Source organism: Myxocyprinus asiaticus, chromosome 27 (genome assembly GCF_019703515.2).
Source record: "Myxocyprinus asiaticus isolate MX2 ecotype Aquarium Trade chromosome 27, UBuf_Myxa_2, whole genome shotgun sequence".
Taxonomy (NCBI): Eukaryota; Metazoa; Chordata; class Actinopteri; order Cypriniformes; family Catostomidae; genus Myxocyprinus; species Myxocyprinus asiaticus.
Genome location: NC_059370.1, coordinates 42,974,967 through 43,002,952, shown reverse-complemented (window position 1 = coordinate 43,002,952; position 27,986 = coordinate 42,974,967). Strand labels below are relative to the sequence as shown.

At 35.6% G+C, this 27,986-nt stretch overlaps 2 protein-coding genes across 5 annotated transcripts in view; one reads left to right on the top strand and one right to left on the bottom strand.

Moving 5' to 3' along the window:
- The first annotated feature begins 2 nt into the window (after nucleotides 1–2).
- Nucleotides 3–24,980, top strand: zgc:152774 (uncharacterized protein LOC553526 homolog). The gene is made up of 17 exons (XM_051658451.1): nucleotides 3–137; nucleotides 234–306; nucleotides 2,649–2,781; nucleotides 4,196–4,417; nucleotides 4,717–4,863; nucleotides 8,778–8,934; nucleotides 9,316–9,444; nucleotides 10,574–10,693; nucleotides 10,805–10,908; nucleotides 11,744–11,908; nucleotides 12,881–13,000; nucleotides 14,729–14,803; nucleotides 14,926–14,965; nucleotides 16,865–17,031; nucleotides 17,702–18,332; nucleotides 18,658–18,923; nucleotides 22,035–24,980. Exons 1-17 carry the CDS (start codon nucleotides 96–98, stop codon nucleotides 22,186–22,188), a joined length of 2,745 nt encoding a protein of 914 aa, XP_051514411.1. The 5' UTR covers nucleotides 3–95; the 3' UTR covers nucleotides 22,189–24,980.
- Nucleotides 22,850–27,986, bottom strand: part of LOC127418066 (TBC1 domain family member 9B-like) — a 52,728-nt gene continuing 47,591 nt past the window's right edge. For all 4 annotated transcript variants that reach the window (XM_051658425.1, XM_051658426.1, XM_051658427.1 and 1 more), the window contains one exon: nucleotides 22,850–27,984. In XM_051658425.1, the coding sequence (XP_051514385.1) occupies nucleotides 27,343–27,984 (642 nt within the window). In that variant the 3' untranslated portion in view covers nucleotides 22,850–27,342. The remainder of the gene's footprint in view (nucleotides 27,985–27,986) is intronic.

Sequence of the window (27,986 nt, the reverse complement as noted above, 5' to 3'; positions counted from 1 at the left end):
GACACACACACACTGAAAGAGGAAGTAGGCGCAGCAGAGAGGAAGAAAGAAGTATCATCAGTCTTTCTTCTCATATGACGTGTGTTTAAACTGTAATGATGGCGAGACTGAGCGAACACGGAATCCGCCTCAGCTCTGTGTGTATTCTTCAGTATCTTCTTTAATGCATTCCTCATGCAAGATAATATTTATTATGGTATTATAATGCATGATGATGTTGTTGTTTTTCTTAGATGAGCCCGTCGTACCTGGAGAGCAACTCCACCAGTCACACATGGCCCTTCAGTGCTGTCGCAGAACTCATAGGTGAGCAAAACACTAATGCATTTATGTTTTTCCTGTCTGATCTTGGCAATGAATTTGGTCAGGAACTGATACTTTCGGTTTAAACTTCCGCAAAAATCCCACAGACAGTAAATGCGCGTTTGTGTGGAGTGTGCTGGACGTTTGCGCACCTGTTGCATCTGGCTCCACATGCAACCTACCTTTGATCAGTTTTAGATCCAATGCAATAATAATTAATAATTTATTGTCAAGAACAGATATGCATGATACCTTTTTGTGCATTAACCTTTGTGCGTCAATAAAAAAAAAAAGTCACTCAGAGGTCCTTCAAGGACAAAAATGTCCACGTCAAAAAACTGCCATAATAATATTAAATATTAATCTTATTTCCCACTTTCAATTAGTTATTTTTTTTTACCAACATCAGTCCTGATCATAACTACCAAATATTCATTAATTTTCAGGATTTTAACCCTTTAAATGCCAGTTTGTTTACATAATGCCACTGTTTTTCACACACACACACACACACACACACATTTCTCCATACACACATACAAAACACACTCTGGCATCAACACCAACACACACACACAATTTTAGCTGCATCATTTATTCAATTGGCCTGCAGTGCTCTAAAATACAGCAAACAGAAAATAGGAAAAAAGCATGTATTTGCTCCATAGGCTAAACATGAGAAAAATGGCGCCATCTGGTGGAAAATATTAAAAATTAACATTTTGAAGCCAGGGCTCCAGAATGAAAGCATAATATCATAGAATTCATGATTTTATGCTTTAATGGCACTGGGATCAAATATTGCAGTTTTAATGGGTTTCAATGGGGACATTTTTGTCCTGAAGGTCCTGAGTGTAACTATTTGTGTACACAGTGTACTATAGATGTGTTATAGGAACTGAGGCTGAAATATCAAAATTCCCCCAAAGATACACATCTTTGGCAAAATGTATGCCACTGGCAATAACATAGAAAACATGATCGAAAAAACAAAAATGAAAAAGACAAAAATGTCCCGAAGGTCACACAAGGGTAAAAGTTGTGCTTTGGTTTATTACTGAATTAAATGTACCCAAAAAATATTTGCACACCTAAAAATAATTGAATGTCATTGTATTACAAATCAAAATATCATAGCAAGTGTCATTTGTATTGAAGACAGCACGAGCACACTGTTTAAGCAAAACATTTCAAACAAAAAAAAAGTTTGAGGTTTGAAATGATAAAATACGGTTTAAAATGGTGACAAGAGGTATGGTGACACTTTGTGATTGTCAAACTTTAGTCTTCAGTAGTTTAGTGTAAACTACACCTGTGGTTACAGGACACCTGTGTGAACTGACTTGACAACAGTTGATTAAAAGACATGGAGCAAATATGGCTCAGAAAAGCTAGTTTAGTTTAGTTTTGGGAAAAACTTCAGACGTCACTTGCTTTAATTCTGTTATTTAATGCAATGGCATTCATATACATTTTAAGTGTGTCCAAATACTTTTTGGGTTTACTATATAAATGGTAAAGGCTGATGGAAATGTGTGAAGCTTTCAGAAGTGGATCTCAATACCATTAGAGGCAGGAAGCATTAATAACATATTAATAACATGGAGATGGCATTGGAAAGATTTCTAAATATGTCTGTCTTTGATCATCTATTCATCAAGATATGAGGTGCTACTAAATACATCTTAATACTTCTGCAGTTTACCCTCTACATCCTGTTAAAGGGTTTGTGGTGCTGGTTCTAGGTTAAGTTATAGTTAATGTACTGCCTTGCAGGCACTTTTTAAAAGAAAGAAGAAAGTGCTGTAAATTGTTCTTATATCATGTTTACATTGCCACTTATGCTTGCTTAAATGTTTCCATAAACAGAGAGCAGTGTAATTTTTTCTTGCACCCCAGTTTAATATGCAAAGTCAGTTATTAGGAAGCCATTTGTAGGTTGATTCTGCTGAAAAGTGTGAAAAAAAAACTGTGGTGCTTTTGTAATGTTAGCCAGCTGGTACGTCATAGCTGTGCAGTATGTGTAAACCTCACCCCCTTAGCCTCAAGAGGCGTATTAGCCTTTAGCCTCCTCGCTAGCAAGCCTGCCTCCCATGCCGGAGACACTGGTTCGACTCCCGCTCAGAGCATGTCGAGCAGGACCGGTAACACTTTCTAAACATTGTATGTTTGAGCATCCAGTCCAGCTCAACCAATGGTGTGAATATGGGGAGGGACTATCTTTTTGTGTGGGGGAGTGTTCAGCAAACCTGTTTGAAAACAATCAGTATTTTTGCAATTCAACACAGCTTTAATGCAACATAGATGAGGCCTTATGTTGATATTTCTCTGCATGTGTGTCACAGATAATGCATCTGACCCTGGCGTAACAGCCAAGAACATTTGGATAGATGTGGTGACGGTCAGAGACCAGTTGTGTCTCAGTTTTATGGATAACGGCAGCGGTATGACGCCTAACAAGCTTCACAAAATGCTCAGGTGTGTAAAAAAACATTAAGCAATGCATGAAGTAGCTCTTTATTTAATTGTTAGTGGTGCTTGAGGTGTTTGTTCTAAATCCCCAGCTGAACTCCCTTTGTGCTAGAGGTTGACCGATAGTGGATTTTGCCGAGACTGATAACTAAGGTGGTGAAATATGCAGAAAACCAATTAATAGGCTGATAGTTTAAAAAAACAAACCAAAAAAAAATTCTTAGCTTTTCCTTACTGTGACGGGCACAGACATAGAGGCTTCAAGAATGAAATGAAGATTTGGTGCATAACTCGATACTTTCTTTTTAACTATACAGTAAACAGGCCTGAAAAACACCAGGGACTTTTATTTTGAAATGACAGAGACTTAGCTCCTTTACAGTGCTCTATATTTAAATATTTACCAAATTCAGCTTTTAAAAGCATTTACATAAATTCACCAGATGAAGGGTTTTCCATATATACTGTATATTTCACCAGATTAGGTTTAATGAGGAATTTTATAGGTTTAAATAATATTCATAAAATATGAAGTTGGAGACACGATGTATGAGCTGACAGGGCAAGTTTCCATAAAGTTGCATTTTTCTTTGCATGCACTTGCTTCAATTTAGAACACTTGATTAATTAATCAAAATAGCAAAATATGCATTGAAGTGAGGATTAAAAAAAAAAGAAGATAAATATTGTCAATGATGAAAGATTTAGATACAGTAAATACCTACGTGATTGTTTTTATTTCTCCTCTAGAGGCCACTGTTGTACTCTAGAACCAAGTCCTCCAGCGCTGGCCACAGAGGAACACGGAGGAATAATAATTAAAAAAAAAGAATAATAAGCAGCAACTATGGGGGCCTGGGTAGCTCAGTGGTAATAGACGCTGGCTACCACCCCTGGAGTTCGCTAGTACGAATCCCAGGGCGTGCTGAGTGACTCCAGCCAGGTCTCCTAAGCAATCAAATTGGCCTGGTTGCTAGGGAGGGTAGAGTCACATGGGGTAACTGCCTCGTGGTCTCTATAATGTGGTTTTCGCTCTCGGTGGGGAGCGTGGTGAGTTGAGCGCAGATGCTATGTCTCCGTGGCAACGCACTCAACAAGCCACAGGATAAGATGAGTGGGTTGATGGTCTCAGACACGGAGGCCACCCAGATTGAGGCGAATCACTACGTGACCACGAGGACTTAAAAGCGCACTGGGAATTGGGCATTCCAAATTGGGTGAAAAAGGGGAAAAATCCCCCCCCCCCACCAAAAAAAATAATAATAATCAGCAACTATCGGTATAGATGTTTGCGGATAAACGATAGTTCCGAAAAGCAACTATCGGTACAGATTAATCGGTAAAACTGATATATCGGTCAATCTCTAGTGTGTGCTACAGACATGCGTGATATAAATCATGCCTCTTTCTCTCTTTGCAGTTTTGGGTTCACAGAAAAGGGTTCTGGTAAAAGCGGTCATCAGCCCATCGGCGTGTACGGTAACGGGTTTAAGTCGGGTTCGATGCGTCTAGGTCGTGACGCTCTGATCTTTACGAAGAACGGTGGCTGTCAGAGCGTGGGTATGCTGTCTCAAAGCTTCTTGCAGGCCATCAAAGCTCAAGCTGTGATCGTACCCATCGCCCCATTCAACCAACAGACCAATATCCTTCACTCATATATAACACTACAGCTCATCAGTTATCACCTTTCTGCCCAAGGGTCAAAGCTGTTCATAGGCAGCTGCCTGAAGTGGAATAAGAATGTTCTTCATAAGCAGCAAGTTCTGTTTGCAATTCTCTGTTTGTTTAAAGCAACATTTAAACATATGGGTAGATTTGTTTTTATGAGTATATGCACATGCTCTATGCATATATAGACTCATGAATGTGTGCAGTTTAAACAGATGTTTGACTCCATCCTCAACAGACAAAATCGTTCGCCCTTAACTCTCTCATCTCACAGGCGCTCGTGGTAACAGAAGATTCAGAGGCGAGTTTGAGAGCCATCCTGAGACATTCTCTCTTTCAGAGTGTATCTGAGTTACAGGAGCAGCTAGACTCCATACAGGGCAAGAAAGGCACCAAGATTCTCATCTGGAACATTCGCAGGTTTGTGACATGTGAAAAAGCTCTCGGATGGTGGTTTCTAGCTAGTTTGTCACGCAACCCTCAAAGGAACATTCTGGGTTCAGTGCAAGTTAAGCTTAATCGACAGCATTTGTGGCATAATGTTGATTACCACAAAATTAATTTGGACTCGTCCCTCCTTTTCTTTAAAAAAAGCAAAAGTCGAGGTTCCAGTGAGGCACTTACAATGGAAGTGAATGGGGCCAATTTTTGGAGGGTTTAATGGCAGAAATGTGAAGCTTATAATTTTATATAATCACTTGCATTAATACTTGTTAAAACTTGTGTATTATTTGAGCTGTAAAGTTGTTTAAATTGTCGTTTTTGTGCGATTACAAGGTTTACGGCGTTACGTCGTCATGGCAACTAAGTTGTACAGTTGGCCATAACTTTACACAGAAATGTTAGTAAGCGATTTAATCTCTCTAAAATCATATTAACACACATATTGTTTACGTCTCGTGTCTATACTTTTGAAACAGTATTTTAATGTTTACGGATTGGCCCCCATTGACTTCCATTGTAAGTTCTTCACTGTAACATAGACTTTTGCTGTTTTAAAGAAAAGGAGGGACAAATTGAAATAAAATGTTTGTGGTAATCAACATTATGCCACAGATGCTGTCGATTGAGCTTAACTTGTATTGAACCTGGAATATTCCTTTAAGGGAGGTACTACGTACGGGTGAAGAGGCTTAAAATGGCTTCTTACCATTAAAATGAAACTTTGCCATTTTAAAATACACATAAATACTTGTGACTTGTGATTTTTAACATGCAGGCTATGCATACTTTCATTAAATATGCATAGACTTGAATATGATATCAATCCCCCCAAAATATTAAAACTTTTATTTTGCCCTGGACACGTTTTAAGACAATATCCCAGGGAAAAAAATATATTCAAATACCCCCCTGACAATTATCAGCAACTTCTAAAATTCGGGACCTGTACCTATTATGACATACTGTATTACTAGTAAATTATATGAGTAAGATTGTACTGTAAGAAAATGGTGTGAACATTATTTATGAAATATGACATTAATTCTTGTTAAATAATTCACATACATTATTTTTGATATTTATTGAAAATTTGGTACATTAGATGACTTTGAAAAATATTGTGTGCCCTTAAATCATAGTCGTATCTGAATGTGCTTGTCAGCAGTGAAAGGTGAATTACTGAACAAAGGGATTCACTGTAGTTACAGTGCAAATGCTCTTTTATCTGTCGACAGACTACAGGCCAGCCACATAAACAGACAGGAGAGCAATTATATTCTGCCACGTCATTAATTTACAAATGATTTAAATGTTGCACACGTGCGAGTATACTGACTCTGTTGGAACAACACACTCCTGATTTGAATTTGCTTTGAATATTAGCCTGAACTGCTTAGTTTAACAAATCGTGTTCTTTTAATCACCCTAAAGCATGCAGTCCTCTGAATTCTTACAAATAGCTTACAGCTTTAGAAAAGTGGTTTCTACAAAATAATATAAAAATGACATTTTCATTAAAACTTTATTAAGCAAATTCATTAAATGCCATCCTTCCTCTATACTATGCAACAACAACAAAAAGATTGACTATGGGTGCTACACAGTGATACGCTACCCTGCAAAGGCAAAACACAGTAACTACACATTTAAAGGGATAGTTCACCCAAAAATGAAAATTCTCTCATTCACTTACCCTGATGCCATCCCAGATGTGTATGACTGTCTTTCTTCAGCACAACACAAAGGAAGATTTTTAAAAGAAGAAAGAGCTCTGTCAGGTCCTTATAAATGCCAGCACTTTGACAGTCCAAAAGTCACATTTAGGCAGCATAAAAGTAATCCACACGACTCTAGTCGATCAATGAATGCCTTCTGAAGCAAATAGATAAGATTGTGTTAAAAATAAATCGATAATTAAAACGTTATTAACTTTTAAAAAGCGCTTCCTCTAAAATCGATAATTAAAACGTTATTAACTTTTAAAAAGCGCTTCCTGCCAGCAGTTGACGCATCACGGAGCTGTCGAGTGACGTAAGCGCGTTGGCGAGTTCACATGAGAATTCGGAAGCAGCGCTTAATTACAATCAGAAGAACGAGCCTCACGCGAGATTTCGGCCATTTCAAACAGCATCAGAGCCCTGGACGGAAACGCCGATATAAAGCTTTTAAGTCCTCGTGGTGGTGTAGTGATTTGCCTCAATCCGGGTGGCGGAGGATGAATCCCAGCTGCCTCTGTGTCTGAGACTGTCAACCCGCGCATCTTATCACATGACTTGTTGAGTGCGTTGCCACGGAGACATAGCGCGTGTGGAGGCTTCACACCATCCACCACGGCATCCACGCTCAACTCACCACGCGCCCCACCGAGAATGAACCACGTTATGGCGACCACGAGGAGGTTACCCCATGTGACTCTACCCTCCCTAGCAACCGGGCCAATTTGGTTGCTTTAGGAGACCTGGCTGGAGTCACTCAGCACACCCTGGATTCGAACTAGTGAACTAGCAAACTCCAGGGGTGGTAGTCAGCGTCTTTACCACTTAGCTACCCAGGCCCCCCAATGCTGATATAAAGTTAAAACCTTTTAATAAGCGACTTGTTTCTTACATAAACCTATCGATTCACTTCAGAAGACATTCACTGATTGACTGGAGTTGTGTGGATTACTTTTATGCTGCCTAAATGTGACTTTTGGACCGTGAAAGTGCTGGCACCCGTGTACTTCCATTATAAGGACCTGAGCTAAGGACTAGATCTTCTTTCTAAAAATCTTAATCTGTGTTCTGTTGAAGAAAGACAGTCATACACATCTGGGATGGCATCGGGGTAAGTGAATAATGAGAGAATTTTCATTTTTTGGTGAACTAAGTCAAGTCATATCTGTTACTATTTATTGTGTATTTTAACACAACTGAGCACTGTATTGACCAATCAGCATCCAGACTTTGAACTATCCATTTTTTTTTTTTTTTTTTTTTTGTAAATTGACTTCCGTCTCATACATCAGGACTTTGCCCAATTCAAAAGTGTTGAAAATAATTTACCGACTGATGTTTTTTGGTTTGAGTGGTAGATTTGGTGATAGATGTTTATCAGATTTGTCACTTATTTTCCAGATTGGATGAAATATACAAGTATGCATGTATCCAAATTTAAAAGGAATATTCCTTGTACAATACAAGCTAAGCATTTGTGGCGTAATGTTGATTACCATAAAAATTTGTTTCTACTTGTCCCTCCTTTTCTACAATAAAAGTGTGGCACTTACAATGGAAGTGAATTGGGCCAAGCCATAAACATTTAAATACTCACTTTTTCAAAAGTATAGATAAAATTGCTTGCTAACCACATCTGTGTAAAGTTATATTCAATTTGACAACTTCATTGCCATGATGATGTAACGCCGTTAACCATAAAACCCAAAAACGACCATAACATCAATTTTATAGCTCAAATAATGCATGACTATTAACAGAAGATTGAATGTAAGTGCTTTTATAAAATGATAAGCTTCACATTTCTGCCTTTAAACCCTCCAAAAATTGGCCCCATTGACTTCCATTGTAAGTGCCTCACTGTGACCTCAATTTTTGCTTTTTAAAAGAATATTATTTTTTATGTGGTAATCAATATTATGCCCCAAAAACTTGTTTTGAACCCGGATTTGTAATATATATTTACTGTATATATTAAAGGTAGGTATACATTTTTTATATTTACATATGTAGCCATAGTTTAAATGTGTTTACTGTTTCAAGCATTTAAGCTTGAACTTTAGATCAAAAGGTTTTTAAGATCACGAGAAAGGACAATGAAATTTGACGAAAGCTCATAAGTAAATTTCTGTTATATTTCTCTTTCCATCAAACCTTTACCATCCTGTCTGACAGAAATAAAGATGAAAAGCCGGAGTTTGATTTTGACACAGATGCGGAGGACATCCGTCTGCCAGAGATCCGTTCAGAGGAGGCTCACGGAAAATGGAGGAGAGATTATTACAAGCATCGCAGAGACAATCACGTTCCTGAGATGGAGTATTCTCTCCGAGTGAGTGACAAAGAGAGAGACTGATGGAGAGAGAGACTGTGTGTGTGTTATTTTCGGTGGAGCTGAAAGAATGTTTGTGCAGCGTCACAGTGTGAGAGACAAAGAAAATGATATCTATCCTGTTAGTTTAAAGGGATCATATCATACATTTATTATGTTTTTATTAGTTATTTTTCCCTGAGGTCCATTTGTAATGTTATTAAAGTTTCTGAACATCAAAAAGGTGCTGTTGTAAATATGGGCGGCCATATGTTAATGTATTCAACTATCTGACATTAAAGGAAATTCTGAGCTCAGTATGTTTTTATAAAACAATTAATTGTATGTCAAAATTGTATTAAGTAAAACTTAATTTCACAGAATTCCTCTCTGTCATTGCAGGCATATCTCAGTATCCTTTACCTGAAGCCCAGGATTCAAATCATTCTGCGACAGAAGAAAGTTCAGACTAAACTGGTTGCTAAGAGTCTGTCGATGATTGAGAACGACGTCTATAAACCTCATTTCATCGTATCCTTTTCACTGACTCAAAATCTGAAGTGACTGTTTGAACAAAATCCAGCGTGATCTCATGAACATTTCATGACCGTAGCAACATTTTTGCAAAACAAAATTGCATGCTTCATTACACGTTTGCCTGAAGTTTCCTTGTGAAATGTCCAGCGGGGGGCGCCAAAAGCGAGCGAAATTATGTCATAATCAGAGAAGGTTTTTAAGGTGTATGTTGGTTTTAATGAGTAAAACGTACCACCCTAACCAAAAACTTTAACCTAAACCTAACCAATAATGTCCTAAAACAAAATGTGAAATGAAAAGCACAGTTTCTAAAGCAACCACGTCATCTTGTGACACTTTTATGACACTCTCATGTCACGTGTCGGCTGGTCTCAAACCGCAGACTTCCGAGTTCAATGTCCAACACTCTATCAGGTGAGCTACCATGGAAATTAAGTGTGTAAATGTAGCTGAGTCTGTAATACAAATGTTAAAATGTATCATTTTTCAAACGATGTTATAGTAAAAGTGTTTCGATATGAAAACATAGCGTTGTGTGAGTAATAGAGCGAAAAAAATAAGTATTTATAAAGTCATAATCAGCCATTGTAGTCGTGATTTGTGTGCCTCTAGTGTTCATTTCACCAGGAAACTGCGACGAAGCGTAGAAAGCGGTACGTAAAAGTCAGTTTGCAAAAATGTAGCTATAGTAACGTTAATTATGTGAGACTAGGCTGTTTCTCTGTTTTAAACCTATAGCAGTTTTTCGGCATGGAGTTTAGAAACTGAAAATACAATTGCTGCTATAGGATTCTTTTCCCATCATTTCCAAGTCATGGAAATTAGACACCTCATGTCATTACAAACAGTTCAGATATGGACTTGGAATGTGCTGCGTGCATAAGTTGTATAGACTACTTATGGTACTTTCATGGTGCTTTTTGGTCTTTTATGGAGCTTGACAGGCCCTGGTCACAATTTGTTTTTATTTTATGGAAAAGAGCAGCTCGGATACTTCCAAATATGTTATTTTGTGTTCCACAGAAGCAAGAAAGTCATACAGACGTGAGTAAATGTTGACTGAATTTAAGCTTTTGGGTGAGTGATTCCTTTAGGAGTGTTTTCTTTAAATGCTACCACTCAGAATGAGCGAGTGAAAATCACATTTGGATTCAACCTGAAAAATAAGGAGCACTTTGGCATTATGATGTACCATAAAAACAGACTCATAAAGGCTTATGAGAAAGTTGGCTGTCAAATCAAGGTACAAAATGCATTCATTTGAAGAAATTAGATGTAACGTATTTAAAAAAACAAAACAATAAATTACCTAGGAAGTGTCAGCGTGACTTATCTCTTCCTGTTTCTTTTAAAGTCATCAGGTCAAAGGTCAGGGGTTGGGGTCATTGGAGTGATTGAGTGCAACTTCCTCAAGCCTGCTCATAACAAGCAGGATTTTGAGTACACCAAAGAGTACAGGTGCATTTCAGGAGCTCTGCAGCGCTCCACAAACTTTATTATTCAATACTACACCAATGCCAACTGGATCAGATGGTCGCTCATTTGAATGCTGGACTGAAATTCTCACTAAATTCAAATCTCCTGCCACAGAGAAACGTCCTTTCGTGACATTGAAAATTGTTGTACAGCTGGCCACAACTTATGAGTTACCCATAGAAGTGGAAGAAATTCTAGTGCATTGTGTCTGGAATTTACATTATAAAATACTTTATTATAATTTTGTATTATTTTATATTGTAATTTTTTAATAATTTATTCTATGAATTGAAAAACATTTTAAATATATTAATTATTAACATATATATATATATATATATATTTATTATTTAACATTTTATTTGATTAATTTTATATTTAATATTTTTTATTATTTAATATTTTTAAAATATGTAAAAAATATATATTTTTCTTTGAGCTATAATTACCAATATATTTGTAAGAAATTTCAGTGTATGTATTTTTTATATTTTTATTTTTTTAATAAATCTTTTTAAAATCTTTTTAGGGTTACCAAAAAAAATCTTTTTTTTTTTTTAAGCATTTTGTATTTGATAAAAAAAATGTCATTTAATTAAATATAAAAAAAATATATTTTAGTTTTTATTTTAAAATTATGTTACAAATTTCTGTGTACATTGCAATTGGATTCACGTTCTAAAATAATTATTTATTTTCACATATTTAATTTTATTGAAAATTCTTTTATTTTATATTTTATTATTTGATATATCTAAAATAATTTATTTTTAATTATTTGCATTTTGACTGCAGTTTTTGCTGTTTTTCCTTTTAGACTTACTCTAGCCGCACTTGGTCTCAAACTAAATGACTACTGGCGTGAAAAGAAGGAAAAGAAAGCAAAAGAGAGAGAGTTTCAGGCCTTAGAGAGAAAAAACAAAGAGGGTGACACTGAGGAAGAGGAGGAAGAGGATGAGGAAGAGGAAGAGGATGAGGAAGTGTACGTTTGATTTCCTCCGAGCCATTTCACACAACCATTAATCAAGCGCTGTGAAAACAGTTCTCTTGTACCTGCTCTGTTGGTGAGAGTTCAGTTGTCTGTCAGTCAGATGGGGAGAAAAACGCTGGCCTCGCTGAAGTGTGGGTTTGTGAGTAAAACATGAGAGGTGCAACTTAGCTTGCCAAAATCTCTCAGACTATTTTTCTGTTAGACCACAGACCTCACACATAGTATATGCATCACAGAAAACACACACACAGAGACACACACACACACACAAAGGCTTTTGTGAAGGCAGAGGTGGAGACAGGCTGTTAAACACATAGAAACTTCATTAAAATCAAACGGCTGATGCGATAAAGTGGTTTTTATAGCAACAGCACACCTGTGTGTGTGTGTGTGTGTCTGTGTAAATGATACTTGAAGCTAAAACAATGTTACACACTAACACAAACAACAAATTGTATTACTAACCCTTAAAGGCAAGCCATGAAATCAAGCTTTAACTTCAGTGGTTTTTATTCCACGACTATTAGTTCTGAGGCCACTAGTGTACTTATAAAAATGGACTAAATTAACATTTAAATATTTGTTCATTTAAAATGAACAGTCTTTCTCTTCCAGTAAAATGGACAAAACAATCACTGTGAGGAGTTGCAAAATAGTAACTGTTTTCAAACGGGTTTCCTTAACACTTTCCCTACCTTCCGATGGTCAAACAAACAGGTAGTTCCGCCCTAAATTCAGAAGAATGTTTTAATAGCATCACAGATCCAGTGTTACACTTGGAGTGGAAGTCAACCTACGAATGGCTTCCTTTTAGTTGACTTTGCATATTTAGCATCAAAACATCGAAATTACAGCTTTAAATATATTACATGTTGTCTCTGAATATCTCCACGGGACCCATAAATGAATAAGTGATAAACTAGATCTGACTGAGCTGCTGTAATGATGCTTTTCCTCTCTCAGTGACGTGTCATGGATTCAATGTGAAGAGTGTTTGAAATGGAGAGGAGTCGCCACTCACCTGTTCGCTGGAAAGGTACCTGATCCGTTCAGGTGTAGCATGCATCCAATAGCACGCTTACGGTGAGTCTGCTGATTAAATCAAATGGTGTGTTTGGAATAGCACACTATCATACTATATTTTCAGTATGTACACTGTGCATAACATACACATTTTCTGTATACACGGATGGAATAGCCGGATGACTTACTGCATTTGCATTTACTAAATGTGCAGTATAATATCAGACCACATGATGTGCTTTGTATCCCACAATGCAATGCGCTCAACATGACCTTCCAATTCCCATGTGACCCATGAACTGGAAGAAAAATCAAATGTGATTTCTAACACTTCAGAGTTACAATATAAAAGAAACTTCTGTGCATTTTATTTTAATTATTTTAATTATTTAATTTTTAGTTTTATAGAAATAATTATTTATATGTTTAATATAATAATATATTTAGAACATTTTATTTTAATTTCTGTCTTGATATTAGAAGAATTTTTTAATTAGTTACTGTATATTTCAGTGCATTTTATTTTTTTATTTCATTTTTATTTTATAAAATATTTTTACATATTTCATATAAGAATATTTTTAAATAATTTTAAGTTAGTCATTTCACTTTTTTATTATTAGTTACCAATATAAGGGAAGTATATTTCAGTGAATTTTAATTTATATTTCATCTTTATTTGATAAAATCATTTTATATATTAAATATAAGAATGTTTAAATAATTTTATATTAGAATCATTTCTATTTTTTAATTAGTTACCAATATAAGTGAATTAAATTTGCATTTTTATTTTTTACTGCATTTGTTTTAAATAATTATATTTAATATTACAATATGTTTAAATAATTTCTATAATACTATATATCTTGATATTAGAATAATTTGTATAAATAAAATAATTTATATTATCTTATAGTAAAAACCCATATATACAGTGTGTGTGTATATATATATATATATATATATATATATATACACACATAAACAGAACATATATATATACACACACACAGTATATGTATATAGACATATATATGTGTATGTATATATATATATATATATATATATATATATATATATACTGTGTGTGTGTGTGTATATATATATATATACTGTGTGTGTGTGTGTGTATATATATATATATATATACACTGTGTATATACGTATATACACACACACAGTATATATATATATATATATATACACACACACACACACAGTATATATATATATATATATATATACACACACACACACTATATATATATATATATATATATATATATATATATATATACACACACACACACACACACACACAGTATATATATATATATATATATATATATATATATATATATATACTGTGTATATACGTATATACACAGTATATATATATATATATACACACACACACACACACAGTATATATATATACACACACACACACACACACACACAGTATATATATATATATATATATATACACACACACACACACACACACGTGTTGTGTTTGTGTATGTATTTTTATTTGCATCAGTAATTAAAATACAAAATAGCTGTATTTATTTTCAAGATGCAACATAGTGAGAACACATGACAATGTTTAAAACATTTATCAATGCATATTACATAGACTTTCAAATACTTTAAAGAGAAATAGTAGTCAGTACACAGTATGTACTTAGTATTATGTAGTAAAAAGTACACTAGTATTCCATTCCAAATATATCTGTTCTTTACGGTATTTGACTCATTTATTCTTGGGTTCTTGTTTTGTAGGAGCTGTTTGTTACCAGAGGATACAGAAGACAATGCTGATGTCACACCCAGCTATGAAAAAACATTCAAAAAACAGTTTAGTACAAATGTGTAATCACATCCTGAATTCTCAAATTTTGGTGCGAATTCACACGTTCCCAGTTCTGTGTAAAGTGTGCAATAATTGCTTGTTTGTTTCCTTTGTTGTGTGTGTGCAGGGAAAATGCCTCTGTTAAGAGAAGAGGAAGATCCTTGGAGGTATATATATATAGTATATACAGTACCACATTCTTTCAGTCAGATGAGGAAGTGTTTGTGTGATGACACACAGTGGTCTTTAGTTGTGTCTTCATTTGCATGTGGGCAGACATGACAACTAATGTGTAGTTGTATGAATGCGAGAGCTTTGCATATGCAAACATAAATTGTTGGTGTGTGTGTGTGATCTGTGTTTTAGCAGTTCACGACTGGTTCACAATAGATATGTTGTTGGATGGATCTCATAACTTTGTGGCCATACAGATGGGGTGTTTATTTAAATCTACTGTACATTTATGTGAAAGAAGTTCAGCTGTTTAAAATAGTCTAACTTTCTCTAATAACAAGATACTTTTTCCAACATGTAGCTTTGTTGCGTGACAAAACGGTACATTGTCGGTATCATCAGATTGTATTGCACATGCAGAGAACTGCATCAATAATCAAAAGCACTTTTACTCAAAAAAATATTTGAGACTATTTTTAAGATTTACACATTTCACATCAGGTTTATTAATTTAATAAATTTATTCATACAATGTTTAATTTATATTGGAATCATTTCTATCTTGATATAAGAATAATTTTTCTAAATAAAATTTCAATTATCTTATTATAAAAAAATATTATATATATATATATATATATATATATATATATATATAATATATAAATTTTTAGATAAAAATAATTATAATTCTATTATCTTATTATAAAAAATTATATATATACACAATGTATAAATATATATACAGTATATACTGTATATATATTTATACACTGTGTGTGTGTGTGTGTGTGTGTGTATATATATATATATATATATATAAATAATAGGAATGATTATATTTAAAATAATGTTTAAATTATTTTATATTAAAATATTTTTTATTAGTTACTAACATTTAATGAAATTTGTGCATTTGTAAATAAATATTTTTTTATTAATTACATTTTGTTAAAGATTACTCTGTTCAATTTGATGGAAATTTGTTATGAAATTTAAATGCATAAAACTTAAAAATAGGCTAAAATATTTTCTCTGTCTTTAATAAGTAGCGTTATTTGGGTCTGGGTAGCTCAGCGAGTATTGACGCTGACTATCACCCCTGGAGTAGCGAGTTCGAAGCCAGGTCTCCTAAGCAACCAAATCGGCCCAGTTGCTAGGGAGTGTAGAGTCACATGGGGTAACCTCCTCGTGGTCACTATAATGTGGTTCTCGCTCTCGGTGGGGCGCGTGGTGAGTTGTGCGTGGATGCTGCGGAGAATAGCGTGAAGCCTCCACATGCACTACGTCTTGCGGTAATGCGCTCAACAAGCCACGTGATAAGATGTGTGGATTGACGGTCTCAGATGCAGAGGCAACTGGGATTCGTCCTCCACCACCCAGATTGAGGCGAGTCACTACGCCACCACGAGGACTTAGAGCGCATTGGGAATTGGGCATTCCAAATTGGGGAGAAAATAATAATAATAATAAGTAGCGTTATAAAGTCAGATTCGTTTTAGAGAAGTCTAATATTTTGCAATATATCTGGTAAGTTGCATTTAGTGTAAACATATTTCTTCAAGTTCATTGAACAAATTGAGATCCTCAATATTTCTGTGCCAGATAAATACTGCTCTGAAAAAAAAAAAAAAAAAACAGAATTCGATATTTTTCTTAAATTATCCCTTTAAATATCTTCACTGTTGCGATTTGTTTTATTTCAAATTAACTTTTCAAATGAGTAGCCTGTCTGTACTGTAAATACTTTGTGATTAGCTTTAAGCTTAGCCAGCTATATTTTCAAATAAGTTTCTTCAAAACTGATATAAAACAACATCACTTCTCATTTTGGATTTTAACACATTGCATTCACCTCAACTGATAATAACTGTGTGTGTGTGTGTGTGTAGATGAGTAAAAGCCCAGTGCATCCACTTTGTAGAGGACTATCTGATCCTGAATCAGAGACCAAACAGGATGAAGTCACGGTTACCATGGTGATAGATACACAGGATACAGATGAGGATGGAGTCAAAGTTGCCGCCACTGAAGAGGAAGAGTCTTCACCGTCTCCGAGGTGTGACAGACACAGAAAACATCCATTCACATGTATTAGTGGTGCTTGCTAAAGCAAACATCACTTTTACAACTGCTCAGACTCTTGTGCAAGTACACGAATGCAAACGTGAATGTTTAGCTAACGATTTGTAAGTACTTAATGAGCTTTTGCGTTACTGAAGGGGCCGACAGTTTCCTTCAAAATGTCTCAAATAAAATGTGTAATAATTATAAGAATAATAAACGTATTAAAGAATTAATTAAAATATAATGTAAAATGAATTATATTTCGAAAGGTTAACATTACTTCAAGTAAACAGTTTAGGTTATAGGGGTTCAGCTGAACTAGTTTTGACTAACTTGCTCAGCCATGTTCTCTTCGAACTGTTGTTCTGCCATTACAGAAGCTGACCAGAAAGAAAAAAAGTTGTTAACTTTAATGCCTGCTATAGCTTCCCTTTATGGCAACTGGTGAAAAACACGAATTATGAATCGTGTGCTGACACATTTCAGAATGCAACAATCCTAGAAACAACTGCAATCACATACTTGCTACTTACATACTTGTAAACTTAAGTCGGACAGTTTTTATCCTTGGTGAATGCCCCCTTTGGGTACAAAACAACTCACACAATACATTATTTTCCAGTGTAAAGTTTCTAATGCTTTACTTCCCATTAATTTTCCAGAAAAAGAAGAAAGGAAACATGTTCACATGTGGAAAAGGGCAAAAAGTCGCCAAATCGTGCTGGAACTCCAGAACTCCCCCTTGATGAAGACACAGAAACAACAGACAAAATACATGAACCAGAAACAAATAGCACCACAACGCCATCTGGAGATACGGTGGCCCAGGAGTACAATATTCAGCCAGAGGCCTCAGTACTTGAGAGTCCCGTGGAGCCGCAGATTTCCCAGGGGCCATCGCAGCCTAAAGATCAGCCCAGAATCCCCCTTCACCCTCTCTCGCCCCACACCTCCATGACCATGGCTCAGACCGTTGTCGTCACCCCTCTGAGCCGCACAGGATTTCAGCCCGTTTCACCATTGCCGACGGATGGCTCGGACCGCACGGCTTTAACTCAGAGACTCGCTCAACTCGACCGGGAAGCCAAGCGCTTAAAAAGAATCCTAGGTATCCGTGAGCCGGTTACGGAGGTTGCCTTGGTAATGGAGGGAGAAGGGGCCGGGCCATCTGATGCCACCACAAATGAGGAGCGACTTGCGCAAAATGGTGATTCAGTGTCATGTGACCAAAATGCAGAAAGATTGACCCCCATGTCAAATGAGTCCAGGGGGGAGGAGCTCTCAGTTTGTCAGGTAAGTCAGACAGTCGGTCATTAAAGTTTTCATCATTAAATATCAAAAACAAAGTGAGTCAAATTAAATATGCAGTCTACTCTGACTCAAGGAGCGGTCACAATAGATTTCAACACTGAAATGTGTAAAATTATTTAGAAGTTACAACACTTTGAAAGTATTTTTTCTTTTTTTTTAAACTAGTGTGAACTTTGTTCAAACATTCACTACAGCGTGTTCTTATTGTTTGGAGCATGCCATCTTTTCAACTTTTATTGAAACCAGGCAAGTATTTTAATGTTTCATTTACTCATGTTCAACCTAATTCTATTCATGCAATCTTTAGAAATCAGAGGAACAGGCAAACAGGCCCCCTCTGCAGCAAAGCAGTACTCCACCTGTCCAAAAGGGGGCAGAAACGAGTCCTAAAGATGAGCTCTACTGGAGTAAGACATTAGCAAAACTCCAGAGTGAGAACCAGGCGTTATCAGACGATCTGAACAAGCTGAAAACTGAGAGAGACCAACTACTGATCCAACTGAGACAAACTGAGAGAGACGCACATGAGAGGAGAGACCAGAGCACCAACACACCCAGTCACACTTATAACAGGTGTGTGTGTTTGTGTGTACAGGCGGCAAGTGATGAAGATAAATATAATGCAATAGAGGGCAAAGTTTTTTTTTTTTAATTGCACATTGAACCCTGTTCAATGATATAAAGATTTTTCCTTGTGCATGTGAATGTGCATTGCTCAAGTGCAGCTTTATCTGCACTTCTTTAGGGAATCAAGTTTAATGCCTATTCGCAGTTATTATTTTCCTTTGACAATTAAATTAAGTAGAAACAATAATATTAAAGTTCACTTGCAACAACGTGATATTAGTTGTTATATCTTATTTCTCTGACTTTTTTAAGAAAATACAAAAATGAATGAACTGACACATTTGCGTAGATCTACCAAAGGTTTAGTTATGCTGACCTAAAATGACCATAAGTTGAATTTACTTAAAATATCTATGTAGCATTTTTGCATCATATATTTTAAGTAAATACAACATAATTTTTTTTTCAGTGTATTAAGACTGTGTACTTAAATCGTGTGCTCTTTTATGAGCAAATATATTAATGCAACGTACACTAAATCGTCAGGATTATTACAAATTTTCTAAATTTGGCTAATTCGTATGATATCGTGCATTACAGCCAATGACGACACTGGACATCATTTCCATCTAATACGTGACAATGACTTGCTTCTGTTACACACAACAGCTTCCTATCATGTTTACCCACTCTACTGATTGGTTAAGTTTAGGTAAGGGGTTTGGGTAAGGGCATAATATAAGTATGTCCTTAACGCCTTGTGCGCAGAACTCGCGCATACTTCCGCATTAGACATCCAAGAATTTGCACGTGATGAAGTTGTATGAGTTTATGCGAACAACATCGTGCGAGACCATACGAGATAGCCAACTCGTAAATTATGTAAGAAATTTTCATGAGACTGGGTTGATTAATCCCATGGAGCATTATTATTAATATATATATATATATATATATATACACACACACATACATACAGTTGTGCTCAAAAGTTTGCATACCCTGGTAGAAATTGTGAAATTTTGGCATTGATTTTGAAAATATGACTGATCATGCAAAAACTGTCTTTTATTTAAGGATAGTGATCATATGAAGCCATTTATTATCACATAGTTGTTTGGCTTCTTTTTAAATCATAATGATAACAGAAATCACCCAAATGGCCCTGATCAAAAGTTAACATACCCTTGAATGTTTGGCCTTGTTACAGACACACACACACAGGTTTAAATGGGAATTAAAGGTTAATTTCCCACACCTGTGGCTTTTTAAATTGCAATTAGTGTCTGTGTATAAATAGTCAATGAGTTTGTTAGCTCTCACGTGGATGCACTGAGCAGGCTAGATACTGAGCCATGGGGAGCAGAAAAGAACTGTCAAAAGACCTGCGTAACAAGGTAATGGAACTTTATAAAGATGGAAAAGGATATAAAAAGATATCCAAAGCCTTGAAAATGCCAGTCAGTACTGTTCAATCACTTATTAAGAAGTGGAAAATTCAGGGATCTCTTGATACCAAGCCAAGGTCAGGTAGACCAAGAAAGATTTCAGCCACAACTGCCAGAAGAATTGTTCAGGATACAAAGAAAAACCCACAGGTAACCTCAGGAGAAATACAGGCTGCTCTGGAAAAAGACGTTGTGGTTGTTTCAAGGAGCACAATACGACGATACTTGAACAAAAATGAGCTGCATGGTCGAGTTGCGAGAAAGAAGCCTTTACTGCGCCAATGCCACAAAAAAGCCCGGTACTATATACCCGACAACACCTTGACACACCTCACAGCTTCTGGCACACTGTAATTTGGAGTGACGAGACCAGAATAGAGCTTTATGATCACAACCATAAGCGCTATGTTTGGAGAGGGGTCAACAAGGCCTATAGTGAAAAGAATACCATCCCCACTGTGAAGCATGGTGGTGGCTCACTGATGTTTTGGGGGGGTGTGAGCTCTAAAGGCACGGGGAATCTTGTGAAAACTGATGGCAATATGAATGCAGCATGTTATCAAAAAATACTGGCAGACAATTTACATTCTTCTGCATGAAAGCTGCGCATGGGACGCTCTTGGACTTTCCAGCATGACAATGACCCCAAGCAGAAAAAGCAGCAGAAAAAGGTGAAGGTTCTTTTTTTTAAATAATAATAATTATTAATTATTAGTTCTGGAGTGGCCATCACAGTCTCCTGACCTTAATATCATCGAGCCACTCTGGGGAGATCTCAAACGTGCAGTTCATGCAAGACGACCAAAGACTTTGCATGACCTGGAGGCATTTTGCCAAGACGAATGGGCAGCTATACCACCTGCAAGAATTTGGGGCCTCATAGACAACTATTACAAAAGACTGCACGCTGTCATTGATGTTAAAGGGGGCAATACACAGTATTAAGAACTAAGGGTATAGTAAGGGTACTTTTGAACAGGGGTCATAAAATGTTTTTCTTTGTTGCCATGTTTTGTTTTATGATTGTGCCATTCTGTTATAACCTACAGTTGAATATGAATCCCATAAGAAATAAAAGAAATGTGTTTTGCCTGCTCACTCATGTTTTCTTTAAAAATGGTACAAATATTACCAATTCTCCAAGGGTATGCAAACTTTTGAGCACAACTGTGTATATATATATATATATATATATATATATATAAACGTTTAAGTATTTTGTGAGTGTATATCCAAAAAATATGAGCAAGTAGCATATCTGCCTCCAGATCTTCTTTTGTTTTCGGACACGATGTAAACATTGTTGTAGGCTTACCGTAGCGACTTGGGGTAATACAAGAATGCAGTTTTGAATACAGATATATATATTTTTTGGTACTGGCTCAATAATGGTATTTTTCTTATTCCTTACAAACAAAAAGCAAGTTAAAATACACGTACTACTGAAGCATTATTGCTTATCAACCTCAAAGCTCATGGTCTTAAAAGGTTTATAGATAATAATAATAATAATAAAACAATAATCTATGGAGAAAATTAATGGGATTTTTATTTCCAAAACCCTTCTGCTGCACTCTATTAACATTCTCTCTTTTCACTTTTCATCTGTTCTCCTTACATTTTTCTTTAAAGATACTGAACATCTCTCTTTGTTTTTCATCCCCGACAGCAGTGTCACATTGGAAAGGTTGCGATCCATCCGTCGGAATGTGGTTGCATTGCTCTCCTCTATCCTGCCAAACCTGGATATGCAGGGCATCAGCTACGACACCATTGACGTTGACAGCATCCTACAACAGATCATCCAAGCCAATAACCTCTGATCCTGGAACCGTGATTAGAGAAGGGCCCCATGAAACAAGGGCCCACCACTAATGGCTGCCTTATAACAGATGCCATAAAGCTTTTGGGATCAAAACGAGGATGTCTACAGTGCCTATAATCTCACGTTCTTTAGAAACCGTTTTTCTTGAAACCACATTCTGGTGAATGAATGTCACGAAACATGAAGATCACATCTGGGTCTTATTTCACCTAAAAAAATCATATTTTTGCATATACAAAGTAAAGCCTATTTAAGACTATTACGATTTTGTTTTGCAATGATTTGCATGCCAATTAACCACATTCTCTCCTCCCAAATGCTTACTACTATAATAGAAAAATGTCTCTTTGTCATTAATATAATGGGGAAAAAAAATACATTTGAATTGTAAAGTATATATGCATCATGGTAGTATTTGTTGTACTGCCTTACATTTATGCGGATTAAAATTTTTGAATTGCATTTCAGTATTTTACTATAAATAACTATTATCGCAAGGAGAATCTAATGAGAATCTTGATTGATGGGAATTACAACAACAACAACAAAGAAAGGTCCATATGCATTATACTAATGAGAATTTTGGGGAGAAATGTGCTTAATTGTCATGAAAATGTCAAAATGAAAAAGGTTCTTAATAGTCTCTTATTTTCTTAATAAAAAAATATTTTGTAGTTTTTATTTTGTAGTGAAGTATCAGGGAATAAAAAGCATGAAAAAAGAAAATTATGTTACTGTAGCATTGCTGCTGACACAAACAGCATTACAATTCAAATGATACATTTAAAGTACATCTCATATGGGAGGTTAAAGCTTCATTTCACACAAAAACACATGCACTCACTATCTATTTGAAATCTAATAAGACCTCATTGTGGTTTTACAGCAACATTAATAGACATTCATATGCATGAGTGTACCAGGCGCTGTGACCTAATGGAACATATTTTATGCCTGAGACATGCATGCATCTATCGTTCCTAAATCGATGCATGCATGCATATCTCGCGCGCACACACACACACACACACACACACCAAACACAGTCTCTACAAGATAAACAACATTCGCAATCACATCACCACCGACAGGTTTCACACACAGTCATAACAATTTGCCGTTATTCAGCTGCAGCTCTCCTGATGCTCAAATATGAATCTATAAGCAGCTTTTGTTTGTACATATTTAAACGTGTTCTTTATATCATTAAGAGCTTATAAAGCAAAACTAATTTTCTAGAATTGCCCATTTTTTATATCTTATTTTGTACTAGAACTTTTGGTCTTATTTTGCTACCAGATCTTAAACTTTAACATGCATCGCATTTTTATTTCACACATTTTTTGTTTGTCATGTAATAAAGGTCATCAGTGCTGTTTTTTTGTGGTTGTACACTTTCTCTGCTTTCTCACTATGCTGCTTTTAGTAAAAGATGACAACAAATTACTTGGGAATATGTAAAGTCAACATGAAATGGCGTTCACAACTCATTTAACTCCTGTAACGTGATGCTTGTTTGGATAAGTGAACTTAAAGTGGGTGTGTACAGAAGTTATGAGGCATGATACACTTACATTTTCCTTAACTTGCCTTTTATTACATAATAATAATAATACACAATACTGGTTCATGACAGTCAGTTTTAAAACCTTTAAATGAGTGGACATCAGATAACTACTACTGCAGGTCACTGGATGAGACAGACCAAATAAAATGAAAACGTTCACTCCCGTGAAATGCAGGATGAATGTTGAAACAGTGTTAGTTTGTGCAATTAATCAGCGTTGTTAATAAGAAACACAGTGAAGTGAAGCCAGAGATATTTTCACAGTTTAACAGAGGTCACATGGCAGGTGCGCAGTTTATACTCACATTCATATTCATGGTACTAAATTAGAAAGTTGCTGTTTTAAAAGTGAGATGTGGATTATATTTGCTTGGGTCAGTCCAAATTCAGCCGGTTGCTGTCGGCTTGCCACTTAAATTGGCAGCTATAATCCAATTTTAAAATCATTTTATACAAGTATTAACACTGCGACTGTGTCAGTGATTTAAAAATCGCTAATTTGTACTGATTTAGTTGTATCGAATTTAGTTTTCAGATCTGGCCCTGTTTTTAATGCTTTTTAACCTCACAAAACAAAAAAATAATACTGAAGCCATTGAGAATCTGTTCTGTATCGGCTTGACTTAAAGCTAATTTACGGAGTACAAAAAGACAACTGTTAAAATTACAAATATAGAACAGAGACTGATAACAAAATAAAAGCAAAACAATACATACAGGATCAATCAAAAGAAACAGGACAAATCATTGCATACATTTTAACATTAAAACTTACGATATTAGAATGAGTGATATGTAACTATTTACAGATTAAGAAGCGTGACAACTTCTGATTGAATACAAGTGTCCAGTTAACTGAAACTAGCCTTTTAGAACACGTAATTAAAGATGAAAATAAAATAAGTCTGTCATTAAAGACCAGGTTATAGATTCCTCTCTATATACATACATAAAACATATATTCTTTTTTAATTCTTGGTTAAATGTTTCTAGAACCCCATTCATTGGTCTGGCTAAGAGTTCTAGAATTCTTCAATTTAAACTTTGTGGAGTTCTTCTCATCTTCATTTGATACAAAAAAGCATTCTATAAAGAACTGGAAATCTAGTTTCAACTTTTACAGACAGCTCCAAAATAAACTTTATGGGCTTAATTCATAAAACACGAGTGTAAATCATTTGTAAACCATTCTTATGCTTTTACATTTTATTTATTTATTTTTTTTTTGTAAAAAAAAACTGCAAGAACTTATGCAAAATGGTATTACCAATCTTTCTTTTTAGAAATGTTTTTAGAATTCATTGTGACAACTTTAGGCAAAAATTTTTTTTCGAATGGTCTTTTGAATTAAAAGTGTCAATTTACGCAACTATTATTTACGAATGCTGTTTTGAATTCAGTGTGGGAATTTACGTAAAAATGTTTTTACGAATGCCGTTTTGAATTCAATGCGGCAATTTAAGGAAAGATGTTTTTAAGAATGGTGTTTTAAATTAAATTCGACAGTTTACATGTTTTTACAAATGGCTTTTTGAATTCAATGCGATGATTGACACCATTTTTATGAATGCCTTTTCGAATTCAATGCAGCAACTTGCGTAAAAAATGTTTTTATGAATGGTGCTTTGAAGTAAATATTTCTTACAAATGCTGTTTTGAATTCAATGTGGCAATTTTCATAAAAATGTTTTTACGAATGCCAATTCGAATTCAATGCGGCAATTTACGTAAATATATTTTTACGAAAGCCATTTGGAATCGGCAGTGTGTGTAAATATTTTTCACGAATGCTGTTTTGAATTCAATGTGGCAATTTACGCAGAAATGTTTTTACGAATGCCAATTCAAATTCAATGTGGCAATTTCCGTAAATATTTTTTTACAAATGCCAATTCGAATTCAATGCGGCAATTTAAGTAAATATTTTTTTACGAAAGCCATTTGGAATCGGCAGTGTGTGTAAATATTTTTCACGAATGCTGTTTTGAATTCAATGTGGCAATTTACGCAGAAATGTTTTTACGAATGCCAATTCAAATTCAATGTGGCAATTTCCATAAATATTTTTTACAAATGCTGAATTCAATGCAGTAAATTACAGTTTTTTTTTTTTTTTTTTTTATGATTGGTGTTTTAAATTCAATGCAATAGTTTATATGTTTTTATGAATGGTGTTTAGAATTCAAAGCGACAACTCGTATACATTTTTTTTTACGAATTGCGTTTACAATTCAGTGCGATGTTTCACATGAGAAATAATTTTTACGAAAGCCATTTGGAATCGGCAATTTGTGTAAATATTTTTCACGAATGCTGTTTTGTATTCAATGTGGCAATTTATGCAGAAATGTTTTTAAGAATGCCAATTCGAATTCAATGTGACAATTTCCTGAAATAATTTTTAACAAATGCTGTTTTGAATTCAACACGGCAATTTTTGTAAAAAAAAATTTACGAATACCGTTTTTAAGTCAATGCGGCAATTTACATAAATTCAGTTTGACGATTCACGAGAATGGTTTCGCGAATAGTCCTTTAAATTTAATGTGAAGATGTATACAAGAATGATTTTAATTTCTATTTAATGCAATAATTAGCGCAATTTACACAAAGTCATTCTGCTCGTGTTTCATGAAAAAGGCACAGTGATTGTACTTGCTTACTCTAAAGGTAAAGGACATTTTTAAGCAAATAAAACTGCTACATTTTTGAGAATAAACAAGAAAATAGTCCTGCTTTACGTGTTAAAGCTAGCCCGACTGCCGAAACGTTTATGTAGATTCTGGCAACCAAACATCTGACAAGGCATAATTAATTTTTTTTACGACAAACATGGGTGGCCTAAGACATCTTCCTTTCTGTACTGTCCCCCAAAACCACAACAAACATTTTGTGCAACATTGTCCCAGACCAGCATCAGCTGTGCATGTCTGATCATCAGTAAGGCAATAATCTAGTTAGAAACAGTAAAGCTGATTTTTTTTTATCAATACACAGGTACACAACTACTTGTTAAATGGCTTTTTGAACCAAAGCAAAAAGTGCAGTGATTTTTGTTTTCTATCCAAATGGGGGTAAGGACATGAAGGACACTTCTTACTGCCAAATACACTGATTATATTTAGCTATAGCACGCGTGAAAAAGCATTAGTGACATAAGCTTTAGTGTGAGTTACCTCGCTTCAATCCAACCTGGGACGAGTGTGCAAATCAAATATTTAGTGTGACGCTTCGTTCATTGATCTTTATAGTGAGGCTAAAGCAGTTTAATGAACTTAGTTACTATCGCTATATTTAGTTTTTTAAACCCAGATACCATCACAAGCAGATTAAGGAACTTCAACTACATCCCATAATGCTAAATTCCAGTCCTCTAGTTGATGTTTTCAAAAAATGAAACTCAGCAAAACACTTGGTTGAAACATGGTCATTACATCTAAAACTTGAGCAGTTACTGGTATAGAAAGCGCCTGGCAATGGATTTTAACACAATTTGTAGACTATGACACTGACTATAAGTATTGCATGTGTGTGTATTTGTGTTCATGCATGCTTTCTTGTCTGCATGAGTATGTGTGTTTGTTGTCAGTGTGTGGACAGAGAGAAATCGAGATCACTTGATGTACTAGTCTGTCTTTCGACTGCTCTTAGCGATTTACATGCCGTTATTTTGCTCTGGATATCATGTTTTTTCTCAAAGTAGTCAACCAGCGATGTTTCCGTCAAAAACGATGCTAAAACCTGCTCAAACGTGATCGACCAATCGGCATCCGGCAAGCTGCCCCTCCTCCGATCTGCCCCATCTCCGCCCACTCCACTTACGCAGCCAATCAGAATGGTGTCTTCAGCGATGTCATCGCACTGCAGCGAACCAACGCTCACCATGGAGAATGACGAAATGGATGTGTCATCTTTCGCCTCTTCGTCTGAGCCGGGCGCCGTAGGAGGCGGCGTTTCCAGTTGTGCCTCCGCCAAGGCCTTACAGACCAAGGACTGTCCTGATCCACCATCCCCAGACGAATCTTCTCTCTCTGGCTGTAGAATTTCATCTTCGGCGGGCAGCTGCGGTTCAGCTTTCTTACTGCCGTTGTTGGTGAATTTCTTCCCGACTTCTCCGATTCTCAGAAGGAGACTCGCCACTGTGGCGATGCCGTGATACAGCTCTTGCTCCATGGGATCTTCACTGAACATGTTATAGAGAGTCTTACACATTTCAATAAACTGCTCCT